The 17,646-nt window shown below is 52.4% G+C and overlaps 1 protein-coding gene across 2 annotated transcripts in view; it reads left to right on the top strand.

Moving 5' to 3' along the window:
* Nucleotides 1–17,646, top strand: part of GRIK5 (glutamate ionotropic receptor kainate type subunit 5) — a gene marked incomplete at its 5' end in the record, with an annotated part of 47,381 nt that overhangs the window by 4,878 nt on the left and 24,857 nt on the right. For both annotated transcript variants that reach the window (XM_082676988.1, XM_082676987.1), the window contains 7 exons: nt 1,054–1,232; nt 3,276–3,329; nt 3,429–3,590; nt 5,189–5,341; nt 5,705–5,809; nt 5,936–6,043; nt 16,749–16,952. In XM_082676988.1, the coding sequence (XP_082533114.1) occupies nt 1,054–1,232; nt 3,276–3,329; nt 3,429–3,590; nt 5,189–5,341; nt 5,705–5,809; nt 5,936–6,043; nt 16,749–16,952 (965 nt within the window). The remainder of the gene's footprint in view (nt 1–1,053; nt 1,233–3,275; nt 3,330–3,428; nt 3,591–5,188; nt 5,342–5,704; nt 5,810–5,935; nt 6,044–16,748; nt 16,953–17,646) is intronic.

Raw genomic sequence — 17,646 nt, 5'->3', positions numbered from 1 at the left:
GGCAGTGCATGAACCAGGCCCTTGTCAAACCTAATGAGAAGAGCCAGGCAGTGGACATAGAGAAGACGTGGTCTGGTCAGGAGTAGTGAGTCCTGTGGACAAATAGAGGAGGATGATGGGAATTGGGAGAGCTGGAGTAAGGGGGTGCAATTTGAAATAGAATGGTTGGCGTGGACCTCACTGAGGAGGTGATATCTGAGTAAAGATCTGGAGTGTGGGGGTCTGGAGAGGAGCGTTCCAGGCAGAGGGAACAGCCAGCGCAGAGGCCATGGGGCACGTGTGTGTGTGTGTGTGTGTGACAACAAGGAGGCCGGCGTGGCTGGAGCCAAGCGAGTGGGAGAGGAGGAGATGAGGTCAGGGACATAATGAAGTGAGTCGGCAGATGGAGTAGGGCCTTGCAGACTGTGAGGACTTTGGCCTTCACTCCGAACCAGCGAGAAGCCGTTGGAGGGTTTGGAACAGAGGAGGACACATCTGCGTTACAGCAGCAGTTCTGGCTGCTGTGTAGGGAACAGACTCTCCGGGGGCAGGCGTGGCCGATGTCACAGGCGGGAGATGGCAGTGGCTCGGGCCAGGGCCGTGACGGGGATGCGGTGCCATGGGGTGTGTTTTGAAAGTAGAGCCTGGGTGGATTGGCCGTGGGTGTGAGAGACAGACAGGGGCCAGGCTGCCGTCAAAGGTTCTGACCTGAGCGTCTGGCCGGCTGGAGTCTGTTCACCACTGTGGTGGTTTGGCGAGGAGAGCAGATTGCGACTATGCACACGTGAAGTGTGCGACGTTTGTCATGCAGCCCGGTGGGGGCAGAAAGGTGGCAGGAGACAGCGATCTGGAGGTCGGGGGAGGTCTCGGTTGAGACTTCAATTTGAGAGGACCTGAGCATCAGGCACCTGGGCCCAGCACCCCAAGAGAGCCAGCTGCACTCCAAACAGCCACCCCACATCCTGGGCGAGCCCTGGTCCTCTCCCAGCTACCCCGTGCCAGAAAGGAGGGAGCGGCTGCCCCAACTCCAGGCACACGGAGGGGCTCTAACCCAGGGCCCCACCCCTCCCTCAGGCCTGCTGCGATTGGAGGAACTGGTGCGTGGCTTCCTCATCTCCAAGGAGACGCTGTCAGTGAGGATGCTGGACGACAGCCGGGACCCCACGCCGCTGCTCAAGGAGATCCGAGATGACAAAGTGTCCACCATCATCATCGACGCCAACGCATCCATTTCCCACCTCATTCTCCGTAAGGTGGGTCCCCACCTGATTTCCCCTCTCTGGTGGGTCCCGTCTCTGATTTCCCTACAGGATCAGGAGCAGAAACATGGGGTGACAGAACAAGTCAACCAAGGCCCATGGGCCTCAGTTATCACGTGGTGGTCTGGAGCCCCGCTTCCTACGTGCAAACGCTAAATAGGAAGTTTTGTCTCTCAGCTCAGCTGCTTGCCGGCTGCACCCTTGGTTGGACCCTGGACAGTCGCCTTCCCTCTCTGTGCATACCTGCTACCTCAGTGGGGTGCCGTGAGGGTTAATGAGTGAAAGGTGGGGAAGCACTGGGACAGGCCCTGGCCCAGAATAAACGCGGGCGTGGTGGGAGCGCCTGTCATCTTTACTGAGTGCCTCTCCTACTCTGTGTCGAGGTGTTCGCGTGCCTTCTTTAATTTGGCTCTCGGGACTTCCCTGGTGGTCCAGTGGTTAGGGCTCTGCGCTTCCACTGCAGGGGGCCCTGGTTCTCTCCCTGGTCGGAGAACTAGGAGCCCACAATTCGTTCAGTGTGGCCCCCAAAAAACAAAAAAAAACAAGGTAATTTGGCTCTCACTCCAACCTGCAGGGCAGGGCAGGTATGATACCATTTTTTGGATGAAGAAGCAGGGGTTCTGGCGGGGGCGGGGAATGGACTGTCTCAAGGGCACCACCCAGGAAGGGCCAGCACAGGACATTTCCCCATGGGCCCTCCGCATGCCATCCAATGGTGACCCACATTCATTAATCATTCATTGTTCCCTGCTCTTAATTTTTCCTCATAATCGAATGTGTATTATTTATTTTTCTCCAGTTTTTAAAAAATTAAAACCATATATCATTGTCTATCGTAGCTAACAGGAAGAAGTGTGGACAGAATCCACAGGGCTCTTGAGGCTTAGAGAAAAGATTTCGGGTTCTGGAGCCAGACAATGCAGGCCTGGGCCGGGGTCCCAGCCCCTCCTGTGCGAGCCGAGTGACCGGTGGTCACTTTCCTCTCAAGCCTGCATTTTTCTGTCCTGGAATGGGCTGTAACCCATGTGATAACAGCTCCTGCCACACAGGCAATGCAGTCTGGTGCCATTTCATGTTCTAATGGTGGTAGCAGGACAGAACTGGGCACTCCTAGCATGGAGACGTCTTCTAACTTTGTTTTCCTTGAGGACTGTGAGAAAGGGGGCTCACAACATGAATCTTGAGATTTATTTATTTTTATTTACTTTTTATTTTTTTTATTTTTTTGGCTGTGCTGCACGGCTTGCGGGATCTTAGTTCCCTGACCAGGGATCAAACCTGTGCCCCCTGCAGTGGAAGCGTGGAGTCCCAACCACTGGACCGCCAGGGAATTCCCGAATCTTGAGATTTAAATTGGCTGCCTTTCATTGCAAAGTGCTTTTTTTTTTTTTTTTTTTTTTGCGGTATGCGGGCGTTTCACTGTTGTGGCCTCTCCCGCTGCGGAGCACAGGCTCCGGATGCGCAGGCTCAGCGGCCATGGCTCACGGGCCCAGCCGCTCCGCGGCATGTGGGATCTTCCCAGACTGGGGCACGAACCCGCGTCCCCTGCATCGGCAGGTGGACTCTCAACCACTGCGCCACCAGGGAAGCCCTGCAAAGTGCTTTTAAAGATTGCAGGGGGTAGTTTTTCTGACCTGTGACCAGGCTGAGCCTTACAAATTAGCAGCCCAAATTTGGCTTTGGGGCAACCTGGGGGTTAAGGTTAAGGTTAAGGTTGCCCTCCCCCACCCTGTTTCTGAGGTGTCCCTTTGCCTGTCTCCAGAAGGCAGTCTTCTATGTGACCTAAAGAGGGAGGCGGGCACTTGAGGGTGTCATTCTCTCCTCCAACAAAATCTTCTTCCCACCTGGGCCCTAGTCACCCTGCGGGACATGAGCAGCCAAGGTCTCCCTCTGCCCCCACTTGTCTCCTTTCCCCTGTCTCTCTCTGTCTCTGGGTGTCTCTTACTGTTCCTTATGGGGTGTCTCCTTGCAAGACCTGTCTCTAAATCTCTCTTGCTCTCTCGACTTCTCCCCATGCCTGCCTCCTGTGTTCTCCAGGCCTCGGAGCTGGGAATGACCTCAGCGTTTTACAAGTACATCCTCACCACCATGGTGCGTACCCTCTGCAGCCCCCGAAGCCCCCATCTCCCCGTGCAGCATCTGCCCTGACGTGGGCCCAGCCCCTCCCTCACCCCCTCTTCTCGGTCCCAGGACTTCCCCATCCTGCACCTGGACGGGATCGTGGAGGACTCCTCCAACATCCTGGGCTTCTCCATGTTCAACACCTCTCACCCCTTCTATCCTGAGTTTGTGCGCAGCCTCAACATGTCCTGGAGGGAGAACTGTGAAGCCAGCACCTACCCCGGCCCCGCGGTGAGCTCACACCCTTGCCCCCGGCACATGGGCATCCTGCACACAGACACTTCCGGGGCCCCTTCAGGCCTTGGCCGGTTGTGCTCAGAACCCTCCGGTGCCCCACTCGCTTTCTGAGAACATCCACGAGGCCTCACAGCGTGGCCCTGAGCTAAGTCTGAGCCCTTTCTTCCTTTCCACCTCCCAAGCCGCTCCAGCCACATGGGTCTCCTCCAGGTGCCTCTGCTGCCCCAGCACATGCGCAACTCAGGGCCTTTGCACTTGCTCTTCCTGCTGCTTTGCGTGCACTTCCCCAGGGAACTAGCAATTTGCTCCCTCCTCTCCAAGTTACTGCTCAAATGTCCCCCTGTTTACAAAATGGCAAACTACCCACTATTTAGCCACCTTCCCTGCCAGATTTTTCTCCATAGCATCTATCTTTGCTTATCTAATCACCATGTGGCTTGCTCTATGTTTTGCTTAGAGGTATGTACAGATATTTAGCTTGTAAGTTCCATGAGGGCGGGCATTTCTGTTTTGTTCACTATGGTATAACCAGCATCTAAAACCACCTGCTCAGAGTAGTATCTGATAATATATGTTGAATAAATGCAAACATACAAAAGATGCATATTTATGTGTATTTGTTCACAAACATCTAGCCATACACCAAGGTACCAAGACACTCCTACGTGCACAAAAACTCACACAGACACTGAGCCTTGCAGTCAGACGTGTGCATGCAGGGCCATCGCACACATACACGGACAGGGGAGCGTCCATCTGCACCCCACACCTACCTACCCAACACGGATATTCAGACCTTTACCCCACCCAGCCAAGACACGCTCTCCCAGACACACATCCCATGTTGGCCGTCACCGCTCAGTGGCCAGTTTGTGTCGAGCGCTCACTGTGTGCCAGGCGCTATTTTGAGCACTTTGCATGCATTGTCTCGCTTGAGCCCCACATAAGCACTCGGAGGCAGAGATAACTATCACCCTTCCTTTACAAGGGAGGAAACTGAGATTCTGAGAGAGGTGTGGACTTGGTTCTCTACAGGAAGTAGTAGGGCCGGGCCTCCAGCTCAGAGCCTCCCAAGCCCTGGACTCATAACCGTTACGTTCTCCTGCTTCCTGCACATCAGGCCCACCCTGTATATAGACAAATAAGCATGTTTTTCCAGCCCCACCCACATAAATGTGTCCCCAGACACACTCAGACAGGGGCTGTGGCTGTCTCCCCCCACCCTCCATGACCCTACATCAGCCACAAAGACACACAGATTCCTGCGCCCACCAACATCCCCCTTGAGGGTGACAGCTGGCCGTCTAGGCAAACCCTGTCAGACGTGCCCTTCCCCAAACAGACACAGGCCGCACGCAGTCAGGAAGAGCTGCCCCCATGGCGGCGTGGGCAGCATGCACGTCTTTCCCACTGTCATCTCCGATCCCCTAGAAGACCGTCCTCGCTCCTGACCTGCGTGGTTTTATGTTCCTGGAGAGAGGAGAGTTGTCTCAGGGCTTGGGGGTGGTACACGGGGCTTTGGGGCTCTCCTGGCTGAACTGCATCTTTCCCATCCCTCCCCATCTCTGCCCCCCCCACACCCCACACCCCAGCTGTCAGCTGCCCTGATGTTCGACGCCGTGCACGTGGTGGTGAGTGCCGTCCGGGAGCTGAACCGCAGCCAGGAGATCGGTGTGAAGCCGCTGGCCTGTACGTCGGCCAACATTTGGCCCCATGGGACCAGCCTCATGAACTACCTGCGCATGGTGAGCCGGGAGTGGGGAGGGCCGAGGTGGCGTGGCAGCCTGCCTCCCGGGGCGGTGCTCACTGTGTCCACCCCGCGGCACCCCCCCTGCCCTGTCCCCCCACCTCCGACCCCGGCCCCACCTCCTGCTCTCCCTGGGCCTCACTCTCCCATCTGTCTCTCCTCTCCCGGCCTTCCTCTGCCTGTCTGCGCTGCCCTTGCCCTGCTTCTTTGTTCCATCTCCTCTCGTTTGCTGGCATGTTGTCTTACTCGTTTAACTGTGGTCCTTCCTGGTCCCTCTCCCTCTCTCTCGTCTCCTCCATCTCTGTCTCTTCCCCTCTGGGCCCCTGCCACCCTTCCCTCTGCCCTCCTCCCGCCCTGCTAGGTAGAGTATGACGGGCTGACTGGGCGTGTCGAGTTCAATAGCAAAGGTCAGAGGACCAACTACACCCTGCGCATCCTGGAGAAGTCTCGGCAGGGCCACCGTGAGGTGAGCATCCCCAGGACAATGCCAGAGCCTGGATGGAGCTGGGGGCTGGGGCAGGGCGGGGCGGGGCCCAGAGGGCTGAGGCATCCTCAGGCAGGGCCTGTGCTGACAGTGCCCTCTCTGCCTCAGATCGGGGTGTGGTACTCCAACCGGACCCTGGCGATGAACGCCACCACCCTGGACATCAACCTGTCGCAGACACTGGCCAATAAGACGCTGGTGGTTACGACCATCCTGGTGAGTGGCCCTTGTGGGGACAGGCGGTAGATGAAGGTGCCTTTCCTGAGCGGTGCCCCAGGCCAGTCCTAGTGAGGAGGAGGGATGCCTGGGCTGGCACGGCACACGGACCAGTGGGGACGTGACCCAGGCACCCAACAACTCCTGACTGTGGCCGCGACGTCACCAGCCTAATTGCTGCTGGAGCAGCGGTGGGCACAGACTCTGCCATCAGAGCCAGGTCCAGCCCTGGGTGCTGCCAGCCTGCCGATGCACGGCAGAGATGGGAACGACTGGCATCATGAGGATTCCACGAGGCGGTACAGGCGGGGCGCCTCTCGCAGCGCCTGGCCCAGGGTAGGCCCCTGTAAATCGCCATTGCTAGAGCAGTCATTTTGTCACATTTGCCCACCGAGTGTGTTGACACATGCCAACTTATTTAATATCCATCTTGAAGAGAGGTAAAGCGACTTGCCCAGGTCACACCGCAAGTATAAGGCATAGCCAGGACGAATGCCACGTCTCTTATAAGGCATAGCCAGGATGGATGCCGCGTCTCTGAGTCTCCAGAGCCCGAGTCTTAACCACTGTGCTCTGAATGTCCAGTCCTCTCCTTCCTGAGCACCAGCCGTGGAGATGGTCCTGTAGCCCCTGGAGTGTCACTCCTGCATTTTACCAGACCAGAGACCGAGGTGCCTTTGTGGGTCCGCGAGGATATATGGAGCACCTGTTCTGCACCAGCACGGTGCTAGGCCCTTTCAGGTGTCACTCATTAAACCTCTCAGCTAGTCGGTGAGGTTTGTCCTATCTTCCTCCTTTTGAAGGTAAGGAAACAGGTCACAGGGCGAGTCCCTGCTGGAGCTGAGTGACATGCTCGGAGCCCCTGCCCTCTCCCCTGCACCTGCTGCTTCCTGCCAGGAGGCCAGGGACGGGAGACGCACAGGACCTGGGGAGCAGGAAGCTGCCTCGAGCAACTGGGTCCCTGGCCCGCTGGCATCCGTTGTCTGGGCGAAGCCCCTCGGTCACCGTGAGGCGGACTGGCTGAGAGCTGTGGATGCTGAGGTTGAGAGGATTACACAGGCTCCACAGGACGTCGGAGGCCCCCTAAAGCAGCGCGTCACAGAGCTATTTCCTCTGTCCCTAGGGAGCTCCTGACCTAATGTGGACCTTCTCCGGGGGAGGGCCAGATGGCTTACAGACAGGAAACCAAACACTTCGTAACAGCCTCACTCAGGGGCCCTGAGGACCAGGCCAGGCTGGCTGGGAGACGGAGCGCCTCTGCACGTGTGGGAGTGGAGCCAACCCCAGAGGCTTCCTGGGGTTCTCGGTGGGGAGCAGGGGCGGAGGTCAGGGAGGGGGTATCAGGAGAGCAGGGCTGTGACCCCGGGGGGCTTCCAGTCTTTTCCCACACTTGTCTCCAGTTCTCCCCAGGGCCCCTGAGCCAGTGTTGCCCTCTTCCTGACCTTCATTTTTCTCCTGATGGAGTCATTCATTTTCTCATTCATTCCACAAATATTTACTGAAGCTGCCCTGCGCCAGACCTCACACATATTCTGGAGGCGGAGGAATGAGTCCCAGGTGGTCCCGTGGTCTCCCTATCCTTGAGTGACCCTGCAGGGGGAATCCCAGTCTGATGGAGACAGACCTGGACACAATCATTTTCACACAGGGTAATAAGGGACCCCCACAGAAAGGAGGGGCTACCTCAGCCTTCAAAGGCCTGAAGAAGGCTTCACAGAGGAGGTGGTGTTAGACAGGGCTTTAGAAGCTGTGTAGGAGTTGGTTGCACAGAGAAGGAGGGACCTGGCCTTCCAGGCAGCAGGAACCACAGGAGCAGGGGCCTCAGGAGGTGTCTGCCAGATCGGATGCGGAGGCAGTGGCCTCAGTGTGCACAGCCAGACCTGCCCATTCGTTCACTAACATTTTCAGACTTGTGTTTCTGGGCTGGGCCTGCTCCAGGCACTTGGGAATTCAGACGTGAGTCAACCTGGGCGCCGGGGACAGGAAGCTTTCAGGGCTTGTCTTATTCCCTGCTCTGTCCCTTGGGCCTGGGGTGGTGCCTGGCACCTAACGAACATGGAGATGGAGGGGTGGTGAGTGCTGTGACAGAGGTGGGGAAGGGTCTCTGGAGAACTTAGTTATGCTTATCCTGGTCGTTAGAGACCATTAAGCAGGAAGGGGCAGGGCCAGATCTGGGTGTCAGAAAAGTGGGGCCCTGAGGGAGGCTGCAGGAGAGAGAGACGCCCCAGGTTGGGGAGGATGAGGCCTGAGCTGTCTGGGGCTGTGGGGAGGGAGGGGATCTGGTGTGGGATGTTGATGGGCTGGGCTGGGGGAGAGAGCAGGTGGGGTGGAGGCTGGGGCTGTCCCTGGGTGGTGCCCACACATCTGGAGTTGAGCGAGGGCGGGCTGGTGCCAAGACCGAGAGAGGTCCCTCAGGGAAGCTGGGGGTGCAGGAGAGGTGCCCCAGGGGATGAGGCTTTGCAGGACCCTTCCCCAAGCCCCAGGCCCCGCCCCCTCCCAGAGAGGTTCTCCCTTCATCAGACTGGGACATGTCGTCCTGCTCTTTGGTGCCTCTGGGGTCAGACAGACCTCACTTGCATTCCTGGCTTTGCCTGGACCTCAGGTCATCCAACTCTCGAGGCTCCATACGCTCATCCGTAAAATGGGTCTTATAGTCCCACCTTGAAGGGCTGTGGGAGGATGGCATGAGATCAGCAGGCCCCCCTGGCAGTGTCCTGCTGGGAAGATGTGCTGAGCACATGTGAATCCCTTTTCTCTCCCCATCTGGCATCATCAGTAAGAATAGCAGTCGGGAATTCCCTGGCTGTCCAGTGGTTAGGACTCTGCGCTTTCACTGCTGAGGGCCGGGGTTCAATCCCCGGTCAGGGAACTAGGATCCCACAAGCCGAGTAGTTGGGCCAAAAAAAGTAAAGAATAGCCACCATCGTGGCCAGAGTCTTTGAGCTGTATGCTGAGCTCTTTGCTGGAGTTACTTGGCATTCATGGCAGCCCTGAGGCAGGTACCGTTGTGAGCGCCGATTTTCAGACAAAACTAAGGTGCAGGAGGGTTAGGTGACGTGAATCGCGCAACTAGAGGATGGCAGAGCCCACGTGCTTCTACGTTGTGCCACACCACGTCGATTTCTGCTTCTTTCCAAGCCCTCGCTTCTGCGTTCTAGGCCTGGCCCTGCCGTCCGTACACTTTGTGACCTGGGTGGGTCTCTTCTCTCTGTCCTCAGCTTCCTCCTATAAAATGAGGGAACTAAAATATTCATAATAAACTGAAGGGGGTAAACTAGATTGGGGTCCTTTAAACTGCCCTCCAGGAAGTCTTGGATATGGAATTGGGTCCTGGCTTCACAAAAAAGGTCCAGGCAAGCAGCTTGTGAGGAATGTTCTAGAACCCACCCTACTTTAACATTTCTTAGTTTCAAGGGATTTTTATAGAAGTGTAACATGCATACAGAAATTTGCACAAATCGTTAAGTGTACCAGTCACTGAATTTGCAATTACTGAACACACCTGTGGGACCAGTTCTCCCACCCCCAGCTCTCCATATGCCCCTTCTGGTCTCTAACCGCCCCCCAGGTTAGCTTTGCCTGCTTTGAACTTCACATAAATGGCATCGTATTCTATGTTCTCTCTCTGGTCTGCCTTCTTGTGCACAACACGTGTTTGTGAGATTCACCCACGTTGCTGCAAATAGTTTAGTCTCGTTATATGTCCTGTTACATGAACGAACCGCGATTTACTTACCCACCAAATTGATGCGCATTGAAGTTGTTTCTAGTTCTTTTGCTATTGTGAATAGTCCTGCTGTGAACACCCTACCACACGCCTTTCGGTGAACATGCATAGGCATTTCTGTCGAGTGTATTTGCAGGAGTGGAATTGCTGGAGTTTTCCAGCCTCGGTAGATACTGCCAAAGCATTTTCCAAAGTGGCGGTACCATTCCCCATTCCCACTGGCAGTGTGTGAAGGAGAATTCCAGTCGCTCCTCAGTTTAGCCGGTGCTGAGTATAGGAAGGTGCCAACCCTACTGTAGTTTTAACTTACATTTCCTTAACGACCGTGGAAGGTGACCACTTTTTCATTTATTGCCTGTTTGGAACCTTCTTTTGGGAAGTCCCTGCTAAGATCTTTCTCTATTTTTAGAAAATTGGAATATCTGACCTTTTTATTGATTTGTAATCTATTTATATGTTCTGGATATAAGTTCTTTGTTGGAATATGCATTGCAGAGAACTTCTCCCACTCTGAGGCTTGCCTTTTCACTCTTGGTGGTATTTTTTTTGGCTGTGCCGTGCAGCTTGTGGGATCTTAGTTCCCCGACCAGGGATTGAACCTGGGCTCTCGGCAGTGAAAGTGAGGAGTCTTAACCAGTGGACAGCCAGAGAATTCCCCTCGATGGTATCTTTTTTTTTTTTTTCAATATTTATTTATTTATTTGGCCGTGCCAGGTCTTAGTTGCGGCATGCGGGATCTTTGTTGCTGAGTGCAGGATCTTTGTTGCGGCGTGCGGGATCTTTAGTTGCAGCTTATGAACTCTTGTTTGCAGCATGCGGGATCTAGTTCCCTGACCAGGGATTGAATCCGGGCCCCCTGCATTGGGAGCACAGAGTCTTAGTCACTGGACCACCAGGGAAGTCCCCCCAGTGGTATCTTTTGATGAAAAGATTTTTAATTTTCCTAAAGTCCATTTTATCCTTTTCTCCCTGCTTTACGGTTAATGCTTTTATTTATTTATTTATTTACGTACGTACTTATTTATTTATTTTTGGCTGCGTTGGGTCTTCGTTGCTGCGCGCGGGCTTCCTCTAGTTGTGGCGAGCAGGGGCTACTCTTCATTGCGGTGCGCGGGCATCTCATTGTGGTGGCTTCTCTTGTTGCAGAGCACGAGCCCTAGAGCGTGTGGGCTTCAGTAGCTGTGGTGAGTAGGCTCAGTAGTTGTGGCGCACGGGCTTAGTTGCTCCACAACATATGGGATCTTCCCAGACCAGGACTGGAACCCGTGTCCCCTGCATTGGCAGGTGGATTCTTAACCACTGCACCACCAGGGAAGTCCAGTTAATGCTTTTAGAATTTAAGAATTCTTGGGATTTCCCTGGCGGTCCTGTGGTTAAGACCCCGTGTTTCCACGGCAGAGGGCATGGGTTCAATCTGTGGTCGGGGAACTAAGATCCAACATGCCACACAGCACGGCCAAAAAAAAAAGTTCTCTGCCTACCCCAGGTTCATAAAGCTAGTCTCCTATATGTTTCTTGAAAATGTAATAATTTTGCCTTTTACATTTAGATCTACAATCCACCTAGAATTGGTTTTTATGTGTTATGTGAGGTAGAGGGGTCAGAGTACGTTTTTTCCATATGGATGTTCTATTGAATGGCACCATTTATTAAAATGTTCATTCTTTCCCCCTTCAGCACAGTCTTACCCTTGTCATAAATCGAGTATCCATTTATGTGTGGGTTTCCAAACTCTCCATTCTATTGTCTGTTTGTCTGTCTTTGCTCTAATACCACAGTGTCTTAAATACCATAGTTTTATTTTAATTATTTTATTTATTGATTTATTTATTTTTAACATCTTTACTGGAGTATAATTGCTTTACAATTGTGTGTTAGTTTCTGCTTTATAACAAAGTGAATCAGTTATACATATGTTCCTATATCTCTTCCCTCTTGTGTCTCCCTCCCTCCCACCCTCCCTATCCCACCCCTCTAGGTGGTCACAAAGCAACGAGCTATCTCCCTGTGCTATGCGGCTGCTTCCCACTAGCTAGCTATTTTACGTTTGGTAGTGTATATATGTCCATGCCGCTCTCTCACTTTGTCACAGCTTACCCTTCCCCCTCCCCATATCCTCAAGCCCATTCTCTAGTAGGTCTGTGTCTTTATTCCCGTCTTACCCCTAGGTTCTTCATGACCTTTTTTTTTTTCTTAGATTCCATATATATGTGTTAGCATACGGTATTTTTCTCTTTCTGACTTAACTTCACTCTGTATGACAGACTCTAGGTCCATCCACCTCACTACAAATAACTCAATTTCGTTTCTTTTTATGGCTGAGTAGTATTCCATTGTATATATGTGCCACATCTTCTTTATCCATTCATCTGTTGATGGACACTTAGGTTGCCTCCATGACCTGGCTGTTGTAAATAGAGCTGCAATGAACATTTTGGTACATGACTCTTTTTGAATTATGGTTTTCTCAGGGTATATGTCCAGTAGTGGGATTGCTGGGTCGTATGGTAATTCCATTTTTAGTTTTTTAAGGAACCTCCATACTGTTCTCCATAGTGGCTGTATCAATTTGCATTCCCACCAACAGTGCAAGAGGGTTCCCTTTTCTCCACACCCTCTCCAGCATTTATTGTTTCTAGATTTTTTGTTGATGGCCATTCTGACCGGTGTGAGATGATACCTCATTGTAGTTTTGATTTGCATTTCTCTAATAATTAATGATGTTGAGCATTCTTTCATAACACCACAGTTTTAAATTGTCTTCGTACCCAGTAGGGTGAATCCTCCAGTTTTCGTGTTCTTCTTTAGGATTGCTTTGGTTCTTTTGATCTTTTACATTTCCATATGCATTTAAATATCATCTCTAAAATTTTTAAAATATTTTAATATTAATATTTTAAACTGGGGGCAGGACAGAAGTTAATTAAATAGAATTAAGTAGCATTCAGTTTAATTCTACACTAAATAGAATTCAAAGCGTGTGGGGAGGGGGGGAGTGAAAAAATCCATCCCCTTCCCTCCCCAGTCCCCCATTTTTTTCCCCATCCTCCCAGATATGTCTGAGCATGTACGAGCCCATACCCACTTTTTCCTTCACAAAGGATAGCATATTGTACACGTTGTTCTGTAGCTTGTTTTTTTCCTCTGAATATATCTTATAGAACTTATTTTAGTAGTTGCCTGGGATTCTTTGATGACATCAATAATCTTTTTAACCTGTTCCAAATTAGGCTGTTTCAGTCTTTGTTCCTGATACAAGAAATGCTGCCATGATCCTCCTGGACCTACATTTTTGTGTACAGGTGCATAGCCATTCGTAGGATGAGTTCTTAGAATCAGACTTAGCAACATCCCACTGTCCGTCTGCAATGCTGGGCTTCTGCAGAAGATTCTTTTTGAAGAAATCTGAAAACCTTGGATTAGAGGCTTCTTAAAACCCTTGGATCTGATGGTCTGGGGCTGCGGGTTGAGTGATAGATCATTGTTTTCTGACCTAGCGTTCTGTTCACAGGCCTCAGTCCCTGTTTTTGGCTCTATCAGCTCCCACCTGATCCTGAGGCCTCAAACCCAAATCCAGAACCCAGGTGCCTCAGTCTTGAATTTGAAGATCAGCTTGGCCTGGTGGAAGGAACAAGGGCTTTGGAGAGCACAGCAACTGGATTTTGAATCCCAGCTCTGCCCAATCTCCCCTTCCTACTGCCCTGCTTCAGCTGTGTGACCTTGGGCAAAACACCTGACCTCTCTGAACTTTGGCTTCCTCCTACGTACATCAAGAGGGCTGTATGAGCACCTTCCAGCTCTAACACTGGGTGTTTGTCTAGAGAATTCTTGATTTCTGATTCTCTAGCTTTGATACCCGGCCAAGCCCCCCCGTCTCTGTGTCTAGCTTCTCCCAGCTCCGATCTTGTTTAGTCTGGCATAGGGCTTAAGAGCAGAGCTTTGGACTCAGCCTGACTTGTCCATCTCAGCCACTCACTACTTCACTTCTCAGGACCTGTGTCCTCAACTCTCAAATAGAGGTAATAATACTGACCTCCTACGCTGACAGAATAGCTGTCACACAGCAAGCCCACAAGAAATGCTAGCTGCTGCTGCTATTATTAGTATTATCTCATTCCTATTCCTGGTTCCACAGTTTTGGATTTGAAAATGTGGTTTGGGAGAGAGAGAAAAGCACTGACTTCCCTCCATCCCATCTCCCCTCAGCTCTGAGACTTTGTTGGGGTCCTGGAATCTAGTCTATAGGTACCTTATAGTACCCATCACTGTATAACAAACCGCCCCAAAACCTAGAGGCTTCCAACAATAACGATTATTATTTCTCACAGTTCTGTGGGCCAACTAAGCAGTTCTGCTAAGCTCACCGTGGTTGCATTCAGCTGGCGTCTAGGCTGGGCTGTTGGCCGGCACATCTTGGTTCACTCATTCTCCCTCATCCTTCAGCAGGCTGGCCTGGGCTTCCTTTTTTTTAAAAAAAAATATTTATTTATTTGGCTGCGTCGGGTCTTAGTTGTAGCATGCGGGATCTTTTGTTGTAGCGCATGGGCTCCAGAGTGCGCAGGCTCAGTAGTTGCAGTGCGTGGGCTTAGTTGCCCTGCGGCATGTGGGATCTTAGTTCCCTGACCAGGGATCAAACCCACATCCCCTGCATTGGAAGGTGGATTCTTAACCACTGTCCTACCGGGGAAGTCCTTGGCCCGGGCTTCCTTACACTGGGGTCCCAAGAGATCTCTCTGAGGGCCCAGGCTCTGAAAGTCAGACAGCACTACTTCCAATGCATTCTGTTGTCCAAAGCAAGTCTTGAGGGCCGCTCAGACCCAAGGAGTGGAGAAATCCGCTCTCTTTTTTTTTTTTTTTTTTTTTTTTGTGGTAAGCGGGCCTCTCACTGTTGTGGCCTCTCCTGTTGCGGAGCACAGGCTCCAGATGCGCAGGCTCAGCGGCCATGGCTTACGGGCCTAGCCGCTCCGTGGCACGTGGGATCCTCCCGGACCGGGGCACGAACCCGTGTCCCCTGCATCGGCAGGCAGACTCTCAACCACTGCGCCACCAGGGAAGCCCCGCTCTATCTCTTGATGGGAGGAGCTGCAAAATACTGGGCTTCTACCTCGGAGCTCAGTAATTTTGTGCTGAATGAATGAGAGGTGGCAGAGGTCACTTGACCTCTGTGAGCCTCAGTTTCCACATGTGTAAAGTGAGTCTAAGGATACCTCCCGTGGAAGGTCACTGTGAGGAATTTTTTTTCTATTTTTATTGCGGTACACGAGCCTCTCACTGTTGTAGCCTCTCCCGTTGCGGAGCACAGTCTCCAGATGCGCAGGCTCAGCGGCCATGGCTCTTGGGCCCAGCCGCTCCGCGGCATGTGGGATCTTCCCAGACCGGGGCACGAACCCGTGTCCCCTGCATCGGCAGGCGGACTGTCAACCGCTGCGCCACCAGGGAAGCCCTTTTTTTTTTTTTTTAATGGCCACGCCACACAGCTTGCAGGATCTTAGTTCCCCCACCAGGGATTGAACCTGCGCTCTCGGCAGTGAAAGCATGGAGTCCTAACCCCTGGACCGCCAGGGAATTCCCACTGTGAGGAATTAAATTGATAAAATCCAGAGAACGCACACAGCACAGGGGCTGGAACTTCGCAGGTGTTCAGTCCACATGGTAACCATATGGGTATTATTGCCAAAGGTCTTCTTGCTGATTCCTAAGTCCTAACTCGTTTTATTCCTAAGTCCAAAGTGACACTGTACAAACGACCATTTAGACAATAGCTATGTAAGATAAGTATCCCTTTTGTTACCATCATCTTCATATGCCTCGTCTTACTAGCACTTGGAATATTCTCTCTGCTTTTGTCCTTATTTGGCACAAAAACGGTCGGTAAAGTTTGCTCAAACCCCTCAGAAATAAGCATCAACATAGCAAAACAGCTGTAGGCCAGAGATTGCAAACTGTCAGGTGTTTGTTTAGCCTGCAAAGCATTAAAAAAAAAAAAATTGGTATTAGAATTTGAACTGTTGCTAACCTTTAAAATCAGGAGATTTTACAAAACATCCTGGGTTTCCAAATTCTCTTGACATTGGACCATCTGGCATCTCAGGCCTGCTTCCCTTGTGGCAGCATTGGGCTGGAGCTAAATCCTGGTGGGGCAGATCCTCTTTGATCCCTTGGTGGCTCATGAAGTCAGTTTAATGGGTTGTTATTGGTTGTGTAGAAAAATGAAGTAGAGCAGGATGGAAAATAGCAGGGTATTCTGCCATAGTCTTAAGGGACAGGACTGCTTTGTGGAACTAAGTCTAGTTACATGTGTGCAACTGTGAGCACACAGACATATGTGTATGACTTGGATTACAAGTAAAATATATATATCTTACTGCGGGTTTTAGCCAAAAGTTTGAAAGTTTGGCAAGATCTCCATCCAGTCTGATTCATTCAAGTTACCTGCCTCCCTTGTAGCCATTTGAGCTTGAGATGAGGTTGTCTGGTGGAGATCAAACCAGTTTCCTGCGATCTGCTAGGGCCTGTCAGGGTCCCTGTGCTTTTTCCCTGGTTCTGAGTATTTGTTTTTGTTTTGATAGTTATTTTTAGTTTTAGTTTTTAAATTGAAGTATAGTTGATTTACAGTGTTGTTAGTTTCAGGTTATACATATATATGTATGTATATATACATATATTCTTTTTCAGATTCTTTTCTCTTATAGCTTATTACAAAATGTGAGTAGAGTTCCCTGCGCCATAGAGTAGGCCCTTGTTGGTTATCTATTTTATATACAGCAGTGTGTATATGTTAATCCCAGCCTCCTAATTTACATGCCCCCGCCACCGACTCTGAGCATTTGTAAGCAGGGGATGAGGGCAAGGACTCCGTCATCTCCACTCTGCGGGCAGGTTCCTGATCTGGCTGTAGCCTGGGCCCTGGGACCCACGACCCAGCCCCCAGATGCCCCAGTCTCTGACCCCCCCACCCCTTCTCTCCTGCTTCCCCAGGAGAACCCGTACGTCATGCGCCGGCCCAACTTCCAGGCCCTGTCGGGGAACGAACGCTTTGAGGGCTTCTGCGTGGACATGCTGCGGGAGCTGGCCGAGCTGCTGCGCTTCCGCTACCGCCTGCGGTTGGTGGAGGACGGGCTATACGGGGCGCCCGAGCCCAACGGCTCCTGGACGGGCATGGTCGGCGAGCTCATCAACCGGGTACGGCAGGGCCGGGGCTGAGGAAGGGGCCGTGGGTTGGGTGAGCAAGGGTGGGCAGGCGGGCAGGCGGGCAGCCAATGGTGCCTCAGAACCAGCCTGGTGCATACAAGGGGTGGGAGCCGACGGTGCGCTGTGTCCCTGTGGCTGGTGAGCACCACGGGGTGGGCACAGTGGGGAAGAAGGGCGATGCATCCCTTCCCGTGTTCCTCTTTCAAATGCTTCCCTCACGTCACCTTGGCTTAGTCGGTGCTCAAAGATGTGTTGAGTGAATGAAAGAGATGTGGAGTGGGAATTGGACAGATGTGGAGGAGATGAAGAAGGCTTCCTGTGAGAGGCAGGGAGAGGGCTAGGCGGCCGGGACGTTCGCTGTGCCCAGCACCTGCCAGGAGGTGGACATGGAGGCTGCCTGTTGCGCTCACAAGGCCACGCATTCAGTAGGTGTTTATTGAGCACCTAGTGTGTGCCTTGCACCACGCTGGCGCGGGATATAGTGGTGAGCACAGGGGACCTGGACCCTGCTCCCAGCAACTTAGGGCTCCACTGAGATGCAGAAAAGCAAATGACCGCAAGACAGAGCCATTGGCTGATGGGGAAAACTCAGAGGAGGGACCCAGAGGCTCCTGACCCAGCCAGGCATCCAGGGAGGGCTTCCCAGAAGAGGTGATGCCCAAGCAGATTCCCAAAGAGTGTGAAG

This window comes from Grampus griseus, assembly GCF_964374135.1.
Source record: "Grampus griseus genome assembly, chromosome: 19".
In the NCBI taxonomy this organism is placed as follows: Eukaryota; Metazoa; Chordata; class Mammalia; order Artiodactyla; family Delphinidae; genus Grampus; species Grampus griseus.
The sequence above is the reverse complement of the archived record's forward strand: the minus strand, read 5'-3'. Positions and strand labels throughout refer to the sequence as shown.